Raw genomic sequence first — 15,017 nt, forward strand, 5'->3', positions numbered from 1 at the left:
CCTCAGCGCTGCCGAGACTGAAACTTTTAAGACTTCCCTTTTTTAATGGTGGATTTGTGCGTGTGGCCGAAGGCTTCATCAAATGAAGGGCACCCATGTTCAGACACTTAATAGTCTGTAAAACTGTTGCTTACTCATTAATCCTTTGGCTCAAGGCATCCTTAGTGATTCAAGGCTAAAAGGAAGGAAATGTACAGCCAGAAAGGGACAGAAATATCCAGCGGTATATGAATAATTGGCCTACATTAAGGTGTTTTAAAATATGCAAATTTCTCTTGTGACAGGAAATTTCCTAAGCTATACATTTTTATGTAAGATTGTTTTTAATCAGTATTTAAGTCATATCACAGCTGATTTTGCTTCATAATCTATGTGGAATGTAGGTAGTGAGGATGTAGGTAGTGTGAACAATCATGTATCTAGTACAGTGAGGGAAAAAAGTATTTGATCCCCTGCTGATTTTGTACGTTTGCCCACTGACAAAGAAATGATCAGTCTATAATTTTAATTGTAGGTTTATTTGAACAGCGAGAGACAAAAAAACAACAAAAAAATCCATAAAAACGCATGTAAAAAATGTTATAAATTGATTTGCATTTTAATGAGGAAGATTTCTGGCTCCCAGGTGTCTTTTAAACACGTAACAAGCTGAGATTAGGAGCACACTCTTAAAGTGAGTGCTCCTAATCTCAGTTTGTTACCTGTATGAAAGACACCTGTCTACAGAAGCAATCAATCAATCAGATTCCAAACTCTCCACCATGGCCAAGACCAAAGAGCTCTCCAAGGATGTCAGGGACAAGATTGTAGACCTACACAAGGCTGGAATAGGCTACAAGACCATCGCCAAGCAGCTTGGTGAGAAGGTGACAACAGTTGGTGTGATTATTCGCAAATGGAAGAAACACAAAAGAACTGTCAATCTCCCTCAGCCTGGGGCTCCTTGCAAGATCTCACCTCGTGGAGTTGCAATGATCATGAGAACGGTGAGGAATCAGCCCAGAACTACACGGGAGGATCTTGTCAATGATCTCAAGGCAGCTGGGACCATAGTCACCAAGAAAACAATTGGTAACACACTATGCCGTGAAGGACTGAAATCCTGCAGCGCCCGCAAGGTCCCCCTGCTCAAGAAAGCACATATACAGGGCCGTCTGAAGTTTGCCAATGAACATCTGAATGATTCAGAGGAGAACTGGGTGAAAGTGTTGTGGTCAGATGAGACCAAAATCGAGCTCTTTGGCATCAACTCAACTCGCCGTGTTTGGAGGAGGAGGAATGCTGCCTATGACCCCAAGAACACCATCCCCACTGTCAAACATGGAGGTGGAAACATTATGCTTTGGGGGTGTTTTTCTGCTAAGGGGACAGGACAACTTCACCGCATCAAAGGGACGATGGACGGGGCCATGTACCGTCAAATCTTGAGTGAGAACCTCCTTCTCTCAGCCAGGGCATTGAAAATGGGTCGTGGATGGGTATTCCAGCATGACAATGACCCAAAACACACGGCCAAGGCAACAAAGAAGTGGCTCAAGAAGAAGCACATTAAGGTCCTGGAGTGGCCTAGCCAGTCTCCAGACCTTAATCCCATAGAAAATCTGTGGAGGGAGCTGAAGGTTCAAACGTCAGCCTCGAAACCTTAATGACTTGGAGAAGATCTGCAAAGAGGAGTGGGACAAAATCCCTCCTGAGATGTGTGCAAACCTGGTGGCCAACTACAAGAAACGTCTGACCTCTGTGATTCCCAACAAGGGTTTTGCCACCAAGTACTAAGTCATGTTTTGCAGAGGGGTCAAATACTTATTTCCCTCATTGAAATGCAAATCAATTTATAACATTTTTTACATGCGTTTTTCTGGATTTTTTTGTTGTTATTCTGTCTCTCACTGTTCAAATTAACCTACCATTAAAATTATAGACTGATCATGTCTTTGTCAGTGGGCAAACATACAAAATCAGCAGGGGATCAAATACTTTTTTTCCCTCACTGTATGTGAGAGGTTTGGTGGATTTCTAATCTGTTCCTATCCTAGTGGCAAGTGAATGGTTGGTTCTTGGTTCTGACGATAAGATGATTGGCGCCTGAAGCTAATAAGGGGAGCTGAGGTGTAAGGGATGAGGGGCAGGGGACGAGGGACGAGGACAACTTCTCTGAGTGCAGTCCCCTCAGTCTCTCCAATCTCATCAGTTAATGACTCAGTCGTCATCTCCTCTCCCGATGCCCTCTGGGAAATGTTGTTTTCTTTTGATGAAGTGGGGCAACGCGGTCAAACAAGTCCGGAAAGTACTGGCTCAGTAGTGTTTGTCTCTTGATTGACCTCAGTATCTTGGTTGGACAGCAGGAGTGGTTAGAGCTGCACTTTCTCCTGCCATTATTGCTCATTAAAGGGGCAATCAGCAGTTGCTACATCCAATAATATGTACCCATTGATTCTTAAAGATTATAGCTTATAAATGCCTCACGAGCTTAGTTCAACTGTCGTTCCCCATCAGAACCCAAAATGTAAGTTTGTTTTACTCCAATATTTGTAAACAAAGAAAATGTAAACAAACATAGTTAAAACTATAATTTTGATTTCATGGATGGTCAATGGTTGAATTCATAGCTCTGTCTATGAATTTGAGAGTGATTAAATTTATCCAGCCCCATCCCTCAGCTTTTTACCGAACCACAGGCCGCTTTGTTATTGTTTCTACTGCTGATTGCCGTTTTAAGGAGAGCCTGGCAGATTTATGGGGCGCAAGAGGAACACAGCATCCCCACAATTACTGTGGGTGCTGGAATTAAATTGACAATTTGTAATGTTAATCTCCTTAGCGCTCCTGGACTGGGGAAGCTGCATAATCAGCCGGGCCAAAGCCCAGAGGAAATCAATCCTCTTCTTCTTCCTGCTACTGCCTACTCTCCACTATCTGCCCCCCCATCTAATCTTCTTATCTACTCAACTCCCTCTCTCCCTTTTTCTCTTATCCAGCCGTATCTCTCCCTATATATGTCTTTCTTCTCTTTCGTCGTCCCCCAACCACCTTTCTTTCTTTCTATATCTCCCACACTCTCTCTCTGTTTCTCTCTGTCTCTAGTATCTCTCACCCAACTCATTCTCTCTCTCTCTCTCTCTCTCTCTCTCTCTCTCTCTCTCTCTCTCTCTCTCTCTCTCTCTCTCTCTCTCTCTCTCTCTCTCTCTCTCTCTCTCTCTCTCTCTCTCTCTCTCTCTCTCTCTCTCTCTGTTACTTTCATTCTGCTTACCTGGGAGTGATTTTATTTTCCATGAAGTGGAACCGTGTGCCAGTGAATCAGACTGGCCCCCCATTGTTCGGGATCTTGAAGGTTGTTATTTAGTTGGGATCTCACAGTTGGCTTATTTAATGCAGTGGCAGAATACAAACTGGTGGCAATTTCAAACATCTGTTTCTAATGGTTCCAGATGTTTCATGTCACTTGGCTTACCTAACCGTCCTGTGATTAAACTTGCTTGATTTTCAGGCAACTTTTACTTCTACTGTGAGGCTGTATAGAAATGTGCAAATACACAACTCAATATTCATAATAAAATACATCAGGCACTGAAGTACAGTAGCAGCATAAACCAATCCCATGACATCTACAAAGTCAATATCTATATTACATTTATTATGTCAATATTTATTTTATTAGGTAACAGTGGTGACAGTGACTCTATGTCCACAATTATTTATATTATCTCCTCACAAGGGCATTCTGCTGTACTGTGAGCACCAGGGCTCCACCTTTGACTTGAGCAAGCTGCCTAGTCGCAGGTTCGAGACCATGGACCACTTCGAGAAGTGCTTCCTGATCCTGAGGCTGGAGGAGGGACGGGTGGAGGGGGATGGAGGGCTGCAGAAGGAACCAGGGGAGAGCAGGGGCTGGAGGGCAGTACGGGTGGATCTGGTGGCCCCACCTGTTGACCGCTATGCCTTTGCCCTCCTGGGCTGGACCGGCTCCAGGGTAAGCATGGATCAAATTAATGTGAAATGAATGTGGATGCCAAGACATCCACATTCATTCCTCTACTGACTAAAACCATAAAAAAACAAGCTGGTGGAGATTTCCTAATTCAATCTTGTTCTGAGGGCAACGATTCACATTTGTTTCTGCTCTCGAGGCAGAGCTGCTCTTAGGACACGAATAAGGACAAATTCAATTTGGCAAAAACAAATGATCCAATTCACATAGCGCTTGACAGAGTAGTCAATAAACCAAAAAGAAAACATTGATGATGAGAAATACAGACATAGCCATGGGAAGTAGGGGCGCTGAGGGTGCTGCAGCACCACCTGAAAAATCTGAATTAAAAACAAATAGAAATGTTTAAAAAGTAATAATAAAAATGCAATAACAATTCACAAAAGTAGTGTACTGTTCCTTTTCTAGTCCTGTATTAGTGGACTGATATAGCCGTCTGTAGCGGCTATAAAAATTGCAGCACCCCCACCCCCACCCCCAAACATCTTCCCGCAGCTATGAATGAATACATAGCTAAACACTAACAAGAAAGCTACTATAGGAACACAACAGTGATGGTAGAGTTATCCCAGAAACTGATCTGATATGGCAGATGTCTTACTGTTGGGGAATACAGCAACCCTAGGGTGGCAGAAAAGGGGGATAAATTCAATGAAAAAGGGTAAGAAGAGATATGACTTTTGATTCTGTTCTTCCACAGCAGTTTGAGAGAGATCTGAGAAGGTTTGCCAGGAAGGAGAAGGGGATGCGTCTTGACAACCACGCCCTGTATGACAAAACCAAGGTACTGTGTGTTCCCTCAGATTGAGTGCAACTGATAATACAAGGTGCAACCATTTGTTTTAGATCAGTCCTCCGCACACAGTGCGTGTTTATGAATCTGAGTGGTCAATTACAGCAATGCCGTTGTCCTCAAAGGTTATTGGAGGGATTAGGCTTGGGTGTTAGAATGCGTGGGCTGGGAATACACAGACACATTAACTTAAATTATTTGATGCCTCCTCTGAGTGAGCAGAAACTCGATATTGGCGTGAGGACAAACATTTTTTATTACAGCTCTGCTTGCTGTGAGGGGGCGTGATGCGACACACACACATGCGCACTTACATACGGAGGCACGCACACACAAAAAAACACACGCACAAACACGCGAGCGTACAAATGCACACACAGACGGATGCAATACACACACATTCTAAAATACACACTCTAAAACAAGAAGCAGTAACAACACATCAGCTTTGCAGTTATAAGTGAATAAAATATTTCTAACTGTTTCAATATATCATTTAGAGGCTTGTTAGGTGAAGGTAATTTCACTGGGAAGCACAAGGTTTATTTACACATTTCCAAATGAATTAAATTGCGTCTCAGTTTCAGCCAACAGATTGATCATATATCCATTTACATCTCATTAGACTTCAAATCACATTAACCCCTCACTTGCCCACACAGCAAGACCTTATTACATTCAGTTTAATGACAATTTCCCGTTTGTTTGGATACAAGATGTAATTAGTCCTTTTCTCACAGAGGGTTACTACTATTGCTCTGTTACTACTGCACTATAAGCTACAGACTATGGGGTGAAGTTGGGGTGGATACATTTTGAATAAGTGTGCTTCATTTTTCAACCACTTAAAGGGAAACTTCAAAATGTTTCAACTTCATATTCATCATCTCCAGCACCACCCCAACATCAACATATGTGAAAATTGTGTATTTCAATTTTTTGTAGTAAAAAAGATAGAGGAAGATAAGTGTTTTCAATGACATCATCAACCAATTAGCAGACAATTAGAAGGCAATTAGTAGGCGATGCCTGCTCATGGTTGGTTAAAATCACATGATGCACACCATTGACGTCATTGGAAACACTTATCTTTCTCTATATTTTTTACTACAAAGCATAGAAACGCATCATTTTCACATATGTTGATGTTGGAGTGGTGCTAGAGATGATGAATATGAAGTTTAACATTTTTCACATTTCCCTTTAAGGGGCATCCTAAAGCTCACCCTAAAATCCCTCTGAACAAATATAACATAAGACAGTGTGTCACATGAAAAACATAAATATGTTTATGACAGTCTCAGCTGACAGGTTATACATACACTTAGCCCTGCTAAAAGCATGGGATCCTGCAGCAATGCATCTTGGCTCATGTACATTTACAGGGCGGGGGGGAAGGGGGGGCATGGGGACAAGCATCTTGAGGAGTGAGCGGAGCGGGACAGGGGCGCCAGGAATGTCGCTGACCTGTCACCACAACGTCCCCAGAACCCCCTCCCTGAGGAACAGGGGTCAGGACATAAAGAGAGCAGGGTGGCAGCTTTATGACACATATTGTACAGACGCTGCCTTCTCAGATGTTGTTTATTCAAACACAAGGGCAGAGGGAAGCACACGGGCTGTGCAGTGAACTGTGTGCTGGGAGGATATGAGTGATCCGATCACATACACTTACACTCAATACAGCTGCGGTAGATCTGGGATCTGGTAGGATGGAGTGTATGGTTGAGTTTTCGAGTTTAATGAGGAAAGTGTTGTGAACGTTTTGATAATTGAGATGTTTAATTTATCTGCATGCACACATGTATGTGCACGTAGGTATGTACTGTATATACACACATGCACACGCGCACGCGCGCACACACACACACACACACACACACACACACACACACACACACACACACACACACACACACACACACACACACACACTCCTCACTTATTTAGGCTCACTTTGGCACAGACAGCAGTTTCACTGCTAGTTTCAAGGTCGGCAGACCGCTTAAAAGGGTATAGGTTCTGACGGAATCATTCAACAGTGTTTTTCAGCTCTCCGCTCCACATTTCAGCCATAATTAAGGTAATGAAGATCAATTAACTGTCTAAGTCACCGGGCTGCCTCCGACTCCACAGATCATTGACTATTCCTTCTGTTCTTCTGTTCGCTCTAGGCAGGGAGGAGTGGTCCCTCTCTGTCCGGCCCTCGTCACTGTTGCAAAGCCCTCATTAATTGGATGAACGTATGGCCGCCACCGCTCAGATAATGGCACTTTTATCTTTGTGGCCGTCCTAATTGACCAATCTTTTCCCAGTGAGTCGGTGCTCTGCATCTGACTGGTGGCAGGACAAACTGGGAGAAATGGGAATGGGCTGATTAGGAGGGAGGGGGGCTTTTGGAGGGAGGGGGGTTACTCGTCGCCACCTGACTATTGAAGCCCAAGCACGGTCATTTAGAGGACTTTTATCTTGTCATGTGCTTCAAAGAGCTCTCGCTGGATGGATGCACGTGACGACTCTCTCTGCCTCACTGTAATATGTAATATGCTTTTAAAAAATATGGCTAAACTCACACCAATGATCCCCTCCCAATTAAGGAAGGAGTCCAGGGGAATAGCCTTGTCATAAGGCAGTAGCAATACCTTGCAGTTGGACTTACTATACAGATCAATATAGTACTACCGCAGCTGTATTTAAAGCGTACGTTAGCCTAGTCTGTGTTCTATGGGAGCGGGGAGTTGGGGTGAGCATCTGTCCTCTGCTGTTAGGCTGAAGGTGTGGGATAATTAATATGTGTTGTGGGCTTGATGAATGAGGACAGGTGGAGGATTTCATCAGCCCCAGACTTACTGACTCCCTCCCCGAGCAGGAGGGCTCCGTGACCTGTCCAACACCTCCTAAACACAGCCCTCTACTGCACGGTGTACCCTTGAAATTCCCTGCATGTGGGAGTATGTGTGTGTGAGCTAGAGTGCGTATGTCTAAAGAAAAGTATGAGCATTTGTTGATACAAATGCGTATGCAAATGTAATTCTTTACTGTATGTGCTAGTGTGTAAGTATGAATGTGTGCTGCATAAGTCATATATGTTTGATTATTACAATATATCAGTATGTGAGTCTCTTTGTGTGTGTGTGTGCGTATGTGTGTTCATGCCCTCATACAGTGTGTGTGTGTGTGTATACACATTGTGTGTGCGTGTGTATGTATGTACTGTACGTATGTGCTGTCATACAGTGTGTGTGTGCGTGTGTGTGTGAAGAAGTATCTCACAGAGGGTAATTACTCAAAGCCAAGTATAACAGTGTGATTAATGATGTGGTGGTCAGGACGTTTTGGAGTCTGATATCCTGGCTCTAGCTGTAGCAGTGTCATGATATGAGAGGAGAAATGTATGTTCTATCACCTCCTAGGAGTCTCACTATCCACCTCTCCTCTGAAAACAACAGGAACTGGAGCCAAACTGTGCTTTTGAAATGTCATTCAGTTGGAAGGACAGTGATAAAACTAAGATGAACTAGGCTTTATCATAATATTTTAACACTATGAAACAATCACTGTTTTCAAGTGTGAAGCAGGGCAGCTTCTTGAGCTCAAAACCTGGTGTGCTGCATGTAAGGTTAGAAGTGGGTCTGAAACTCAGCGCTACATTTTGCCTTGCAAATATGCAGAGCTAGTATTTGAATGTACAATTTACACATCTAATAGACATTGCACAATGTAAAAAGAAAGTGTCTTGTGACCAAAATTCACCAATGCCGCCTCTATTGTGTCGTATCCCTACACATGCCAGACATTTAGAGGAAATTCTCAACACCACGATCCAATCTTATTCCCTCCCTGTTAAGTTCACATCTGTTGCAGTTTGTAACATTCAGTAAAAAAAATCCTCCGGAAACACTCTAGTTTACAGTGAGTTGTGTGTAGAGCTGCCTGTCATATTTCAGACGCAGCATGTGGAGTGTTCACAACTCGTCTTCCTCCCCCTCCCTCCATTCTCCCTCCATTCTCCCTCCATTCTCCCTCCATTCTCAGAGCAGCAAATGTGTAGACAATACCGGGGCAATTGCACTGGGCTTTGGGGAGCGGCGTTTTTTGAATGCTCCCTAGCTGGTGCTGAAAGGCACTGTTTGCAGAGAGAATAAAAACTGCCTGGAAAGAGGTCATTCTCAGAAAGGAGAGTAAAGGGAGGAGAGGATTGGGAGGAAATGCTCTGGGTTTAATGTTGCGGCTCATGTGAAAGCGGCCCTCAGAGGGTCACACAGATGTGAAAGACAAACATACAGACAGGTGAACAGACAAAGTAGGGTGGAGTGTCTTTACGCATCAGGAGAGGCAGTTTGAGATTTTGAGCGTTCACATTTTTATAATCTCTTGTGGACAGACTACGTAAACATAAATGGTACGATAGATCTGTAAAGAGACTTTGGGGTGCAACAGATAATGAGCAGCAGTAGCTCCTGTGCCTTGGTTTTTTATCACCGGTTATTTGGACGTATTAGGATTGGGTGAAGGTGGTGCTTAAACTGGCGGGCTGGATTTTCTGGTGTGTGCAGTAGTCAATGTAATGCTGGGAAAAACTTGACGGATCCCTCCTCCTACAGCATTTAAAATAAACAAACATGTTACAAAAGCAAGTTTGCCAACAAACTTTGCCAACAACCAAAGTGCTGGAAGTGTGTCGATTTTGTCGATCTACTTTAGATGCAAATCCCCACTTGCTCCTCCATTATTTAATAATGGGCATACCGCCAATACCATAGCATCCTCCGGCCATTGTTCTGGGACAGTAGCCTCTTCGCTCGGGAGACCTGTACACATTGGTCTCCCCGGAAAATATTCACAAGCCCTCTGGTTTACCTGTTTCCGAAAAATGTTTCCTGTCACCGAAGGCATGTTTATAATCCGGAACGCTTTACCAGTCAACACTGGTTGTAAAATGTGTGAAAAGAAACCTGGACAACGATTTACTTTAACTACATATCCATAACACATTTATTACACATCTATAAGCATTTCATGAACGTGTTATAACAGGTCTCAAACACATTATTAAAGGTTCATTAAATATATCCATAGCATATCTATAGCGCATTCATGTCATGCTATGCAAGAGCACATATTTACTGTATATTACTGTATGTACATTTATGCTGGAACTCACCAAAATAATCCATTAGACAAGAGACAGTAGGTTGGTAGAAAGTTAAACAGTTATCTTTTAACTATGTCTAAGCAGGGACAAAAGTTTTCCATCAATCAATCACATATTTTCATGTCTTTTACCACTTTCATCTACATTAAAACACAGAAATAGGCATAGTCGTTTCTTGGTTAAATTTGTTGTTGTTGTTGTGCTTGCTATTGTTTCACTTGGTGAACACAACGTTCAGTGTGGTTTAACCAGGCTAGAATAGACAGGATGTGGGCAATGATTTAACTGAGGTGGGTTTTGCAATATGTAGATATAGAATCTATCTATTTTATTCTATGTTAAAATACAACACACACCAAGGCTACTACTGTGTATTCCTGAACCCCCATTGAAGGAGGGTTCAGGAAGTCTTCTGTTTCGTCTTTATCAAGAGAGGCAAGGACTTGGCATTATTAAATAGCTTGTCAGTTTACATGAGGCAGTGATTGAATAGCCTGGTCCTATCTGTATTCTATACACGTGCTTTAGCCATTCATTGTATGGTACAACAATGATAGTCAGGGTGGGCGGCAGGTAGTCTAGCTGTTAAGAGCGTTGGGCAAGTAACCGAACGTCTGCTAAACGTAATAAGAGCGTCTGCTAAATGACTAAACATTTTGTATTATGGCTCTTCTCAAAAGTGTGCTTCTGCCATACCAGTCTTAGTGAATATGCCATGTTTTGAAAATTATGCTGATATATAGGCTGTACTAGCCCCATTTCCCCACCGGCCGTGACTTACCTTCTTCTTCTCCCTGCGGTCAATAGTGCATGAAGATCCCACAGGGTTGAATCCTCAGTGTACTTTTTACGAATCAAATAGCGTAGTTGAGGGTCATAACTCTTTCATAACTCATTAACAGCCTTCCTCCACATCACGTTTAGGCATAAGTTGGTGATACTGGTCTATAACGCACACATGAAGGGTCTATGTATGAATTCTATGCAGTCAAAGTAAGGTCACTTATATTTTCCCATTCATCAAGCATGTATAAACATGCCTCACTTAACAAAAATAATACAGACACAACACATAATATGAACATTTTATTTAAGTTTTCCAAATGTAGCACAGAAAACAATTGATGAGGACATCACCGAAGAATCCTACTATTGGCATTTTTCTGTTTGACCTTTCTTGAATAGATTTAACAAATCATCACATTCAAAGCTTTAAATGAAATTCCCCATTTCAGCAATAACTACAGTATTGGCGCCGGAGGGGATAGCTGCCTTTTTACAGGCTCCTAACCAATTGTGCTATTTTGTATGTTTTTCCTCATTGTTTGTAACTTATTTTGTACATAATGTTGTTGCTACCATCTCTTATGACCGAAAAGAGCTTCTGGATACCAGAACAGCGATTACTCACCTCGAACTGGACAAAGACATATTCTTTAATGAGTCTGACGCGAAGGATATACAGTCTTGGTCAAAAGTTTTGAGAATGACACAAGTATTGGTCTTCGCAAAGTTCACTGCTTCAGTGTTATGAGATATTTTTGTCAGATGTTACTATGGTATACTGAAGTATAATTACAAGTGTGAAAGGCTTTTATTGACAATTACATTACGTTTATGCAAAGAGTCAATATTTGCAGTGTTGACCCTTCTTTTTCAAGACCTCTGCATTTCGCCCTGGCATGCTGTCAATAAACTTCTGGGCCACGTTCTGACTGATGGCAGCCCATTCCTGCATAATCAATGCTTGGAGTTTGTCAGAATTTGTGGGGTTTTGTTTGTCCACCCGCCTCTTGAGGATCAACCACAAGTTGTCAATGGGATTAAGGTCTGGGGAGTTTCCTTGCCATGGACCCAAAATGTTGATGTTTTGTTCCCCGAGCCACTTAGTTATCACTTTTGCCTTATGGCAAGGTGCTCCATCATGCTGGAAAAGGCATTGGTCGTCACCAAACTGTTCTTGGATGGTTGGGAGAAGTTGCTCTCAGAGGATGTGTTGGTACCATTCTTTATTCATGGCTGTGGTCTTAGGCAAAATTGTGAGTGAGCCCACTCCCTTGGCTGAGAAGCAACCCCACACATGAATGGTCTCAGGATGCTTTACTGTTGGCATGACACAGGACTGATGGTAGCGCTCACCTTGTCTTCTCCGGACAAGGTGTTTTCCGGATGCCCCAAACAATCGGAAAGGGGATTCATCAGAGAAAATGACTTTACCCCAGTCCTCAGTAGTCCAATCCCTGTACCTTTTGCAGAATATCAGTCTGTCCCTGATGTTTTTCCTGGAGAGAAGTGGCTTCTTTGCTGCCCTTCTTGACACCAGGCCATCCTCCAAAAGTCTTTGCCTCACTGTGCGTGAAGATACACTCACACCTGCCTGCTGCCATTCCTGAGCAAGCTCTGCCATGGTGGTGCCCCGATTCCACAGCTGAATCAATTTTAGGAGACGGTCCTGGTACTTGCTGGACTTTCTTGGGCGCCCTGATGCCTTCTTCACAACAATTGAACCACTCTCCTTGAAGTTCTTGATGATCTGATAAATGGTTGAAGTTCATTTTCATGGCATTGAGGGACTTTGCAATTAATTGCAATTCATCCGATCACTCTTCATGACATTCTGGAGTATATGCAAATTGCCATCATCAAAACTGAGGCAGCAGACTTTGTGAAAATTAGTATTTGTGTCATTCTCAAAACTTTTGACCACGACTGTACTGTTCTCCCGGACCAGGCCCAAATCCCTGTCATTCGCATGAAGAAAAGACAGAGATACAGGGGGCGCAAATCCGGGTGCCTTGTGAGAATCTGTCGGCGAGTGGGTAACCCGCCTCTACCATCTGTTCTATTGGCCAACATGCAATCACTGGAGAATAAACTGGATGAGCTACGTTTGAGACTATCCTACCAATGGGACATTAAAAACTGTAATATCTTATGTTTCACCGAGTCGTGGCTGAACGACGACTCAGTTAGCTGTGTTGTCTGTGCATTGGTAGGACAGAACCGCTATGTCCGGTAAGACGAGGGGCGTTGGTTTGTCAAGAACCGCTGGTGCGCAATGTCTAATATTAAGGAAGTCTCAAGGTATTGCTCGCCTGAGGTAGAGTACCTCATGATAAGCTGTAGACCACACTATCTACCAAGATAGTTTTTAATCTATATTTTTCATAGCTGTCTATTTACCACCACAAACCGATGCTGGCACTAAGACTGCACTTAACGAGCTGCATAAGGCCATAAGCGAACAAGAAAATGCTCATCCAGAAGCGGCGCTCCTTGTGGGCGGCAAACTTAAATCTGTTTTATCTCATTTCTACCAGCATGTCAGATGTGCAACCACAGGAAAAAAATCTCTAGACCACCTTTACTCCACACACAGAGACGCATACAAAGCTCTCCCTCGCCCTCCATTTGGCAAATCTGACCATAATTGTATCCTCCTGATTCCTGCTTACAAGCAAAATCTAAAGCAGAAAGTACCAGTGACTCGCTCAATACGCAAGTGGTCAGATGACGCGGATGCTACGCTACAGGACTGTTTTGCTAGCACAGACTGGAATATGTTCCGGGATTCATCCAATGGCATTGAGGAGTATACCACCGGCTTCAACAATAAGGCAAAGCATCAACACAGGACTAAGATTGAATCCTACCACACTGGCTTTGATGCTCGTCGGATGTGGCAGGGGTTGCAAACTATTATGGACTACAAAGGGAAACCCAGCCGCGAGCTGCCCAGTGACGAGAGCCTACCAGACGGGCTAAATGCCTTTTATACTCGCTTCGAGGCAAGCAACACTGAAGCATGCATGAGAGCACCAGCTGTTCCAGAGGACTGTGTGATCACACTCTCCGTAGCCAAAGTGAGCAAGACCTTTAAACAGGTCAACATTCACAAGGCCGCGGGGAAAGACGGATTACCAGAACGTGTACTCAGAGCATGTGCTACATTTTCAACCTCTCCCTGACCGAGTCTGTAATACCTACATGTTTCAAGCAGACCACCAGAGTCCCTGTGCCCAAGAAAACGAAGGTAACCTGCCTAAATGACTACCGCCCCATAGCATTCATGTCGGTAGCCATGAAATACTTTGAAAGGCTGGTCATGGCTCAAATCAACACCATCATCCCGGAAACCATAGACCCTCTCCAATTCGCATACAGTCCCAACAGATCCCCAGATGACGCAATCTCAATCACACTCCACACTGCCCTTTCCCACCTGGACAAAATTAACACCTATGTGAGAATGCTGTTCATTGACTACAGCTCAGCGTTCAACACCATAGTACCCACAAAGCTCATCACTAAGCTAAGGACCCTGGGACTAAACACCTGCCTCTGCAAATGGATCCTGGACTTCCTGACGGCCCGCCCCCAGGTGGTAAGGATAGACAACAACACATCTGCCACGCTGATCCTCAGCACAGGGGCCCCTCAGGGGTGCGTGCTTAGTCCCCTCCTGTACTCCCTGTTCACCAACAACTGCGTGGCCAAGCACGACTCCAACACCATCATTAAGTTTGCTGATGACACAACAGTGGTAGGCCTGATCACCGACAACGATGAGACAGCCTAAAGGGAGGAGTTCAGAGACCTGGCAGTGTGGTGCCAGGACAACAACCTTTCCCTCAATGCGCGCAAGACAAAGGAGCTGATCGTGGACTACAGGAAAAGGAGGGCCAAACACACCCCATTCACATCAACAGGGCTGTAGTGGAGCAGGTAGAGAGTTTCAAGTTCCTTGGTGTCCACATCACCAACAAACTATAATGGTCCAAACACACCAAGACAGTCGTGAAGAGGGCAGAACAACAACTTTTCCCCCTCAGGAGACTGAAATTATTTGGCATGGGGTCCCCAGATCCTCAAAGTTCTACAGATGCACTATTGAGAGCATCCTGACCGGTTGCATCACCGCCTGGTATGTCAACTGCTTGCAATCCAACCGCAAGGCGCTACAGAGGGTAGTGCATACGGCCCAGTACATCACTGGGGCCAAGCTTCCTGCCATCCAGGACCTATATACTAGGCGATGTCAGAGGAAGGCTCAAAATATTGTCAAAGACTCCAGTCACCCA

General features: G+C 43.8%; 1 protein-coding gene across 1 annotated transcript in view; it reads left to right on the forward strand.

Annotated features, from left to right (window-relative positions):
• LOC121553292 (DNA nucleotidylexotransferase-like) overlaps positions 1–15,017 on the forward strand; it is a 182,711-nt gene that overhangs the window by 146,451 nt on the left and 21,243 nt on the right. Inside the window, exons 9-10 of the mRNA XM_041866314.2 lie at positions 3,716–3,970; positions 4,689–4,772. Coding sequence (XP_041722248.2) covers positions 3,716–3,970; positions 4,689–4,772 — 339 coding nt within the window. The remainder of the gene's footprint in view (positions 1–3,715; positions 3,971–4,688; positions 4,773–15,017) is intronic.

Source organism: Coregonus clupeaformis, chromosome 37 (assembly GCF_020615455.1).
Source record: "Coregonus clupeaformis isolate EN_2021a chromosome 37, ASM2061545v1, whole genome shotgun sequence".
In the NCBI taxonomy this organism is placed as follows: domain Eukaryota; kingdom Metazoa; phylum Chordata; class Actinopteri; order Salmoniformes; family Salmonidae; genus Coregonus; species Coregonus clupeaformis.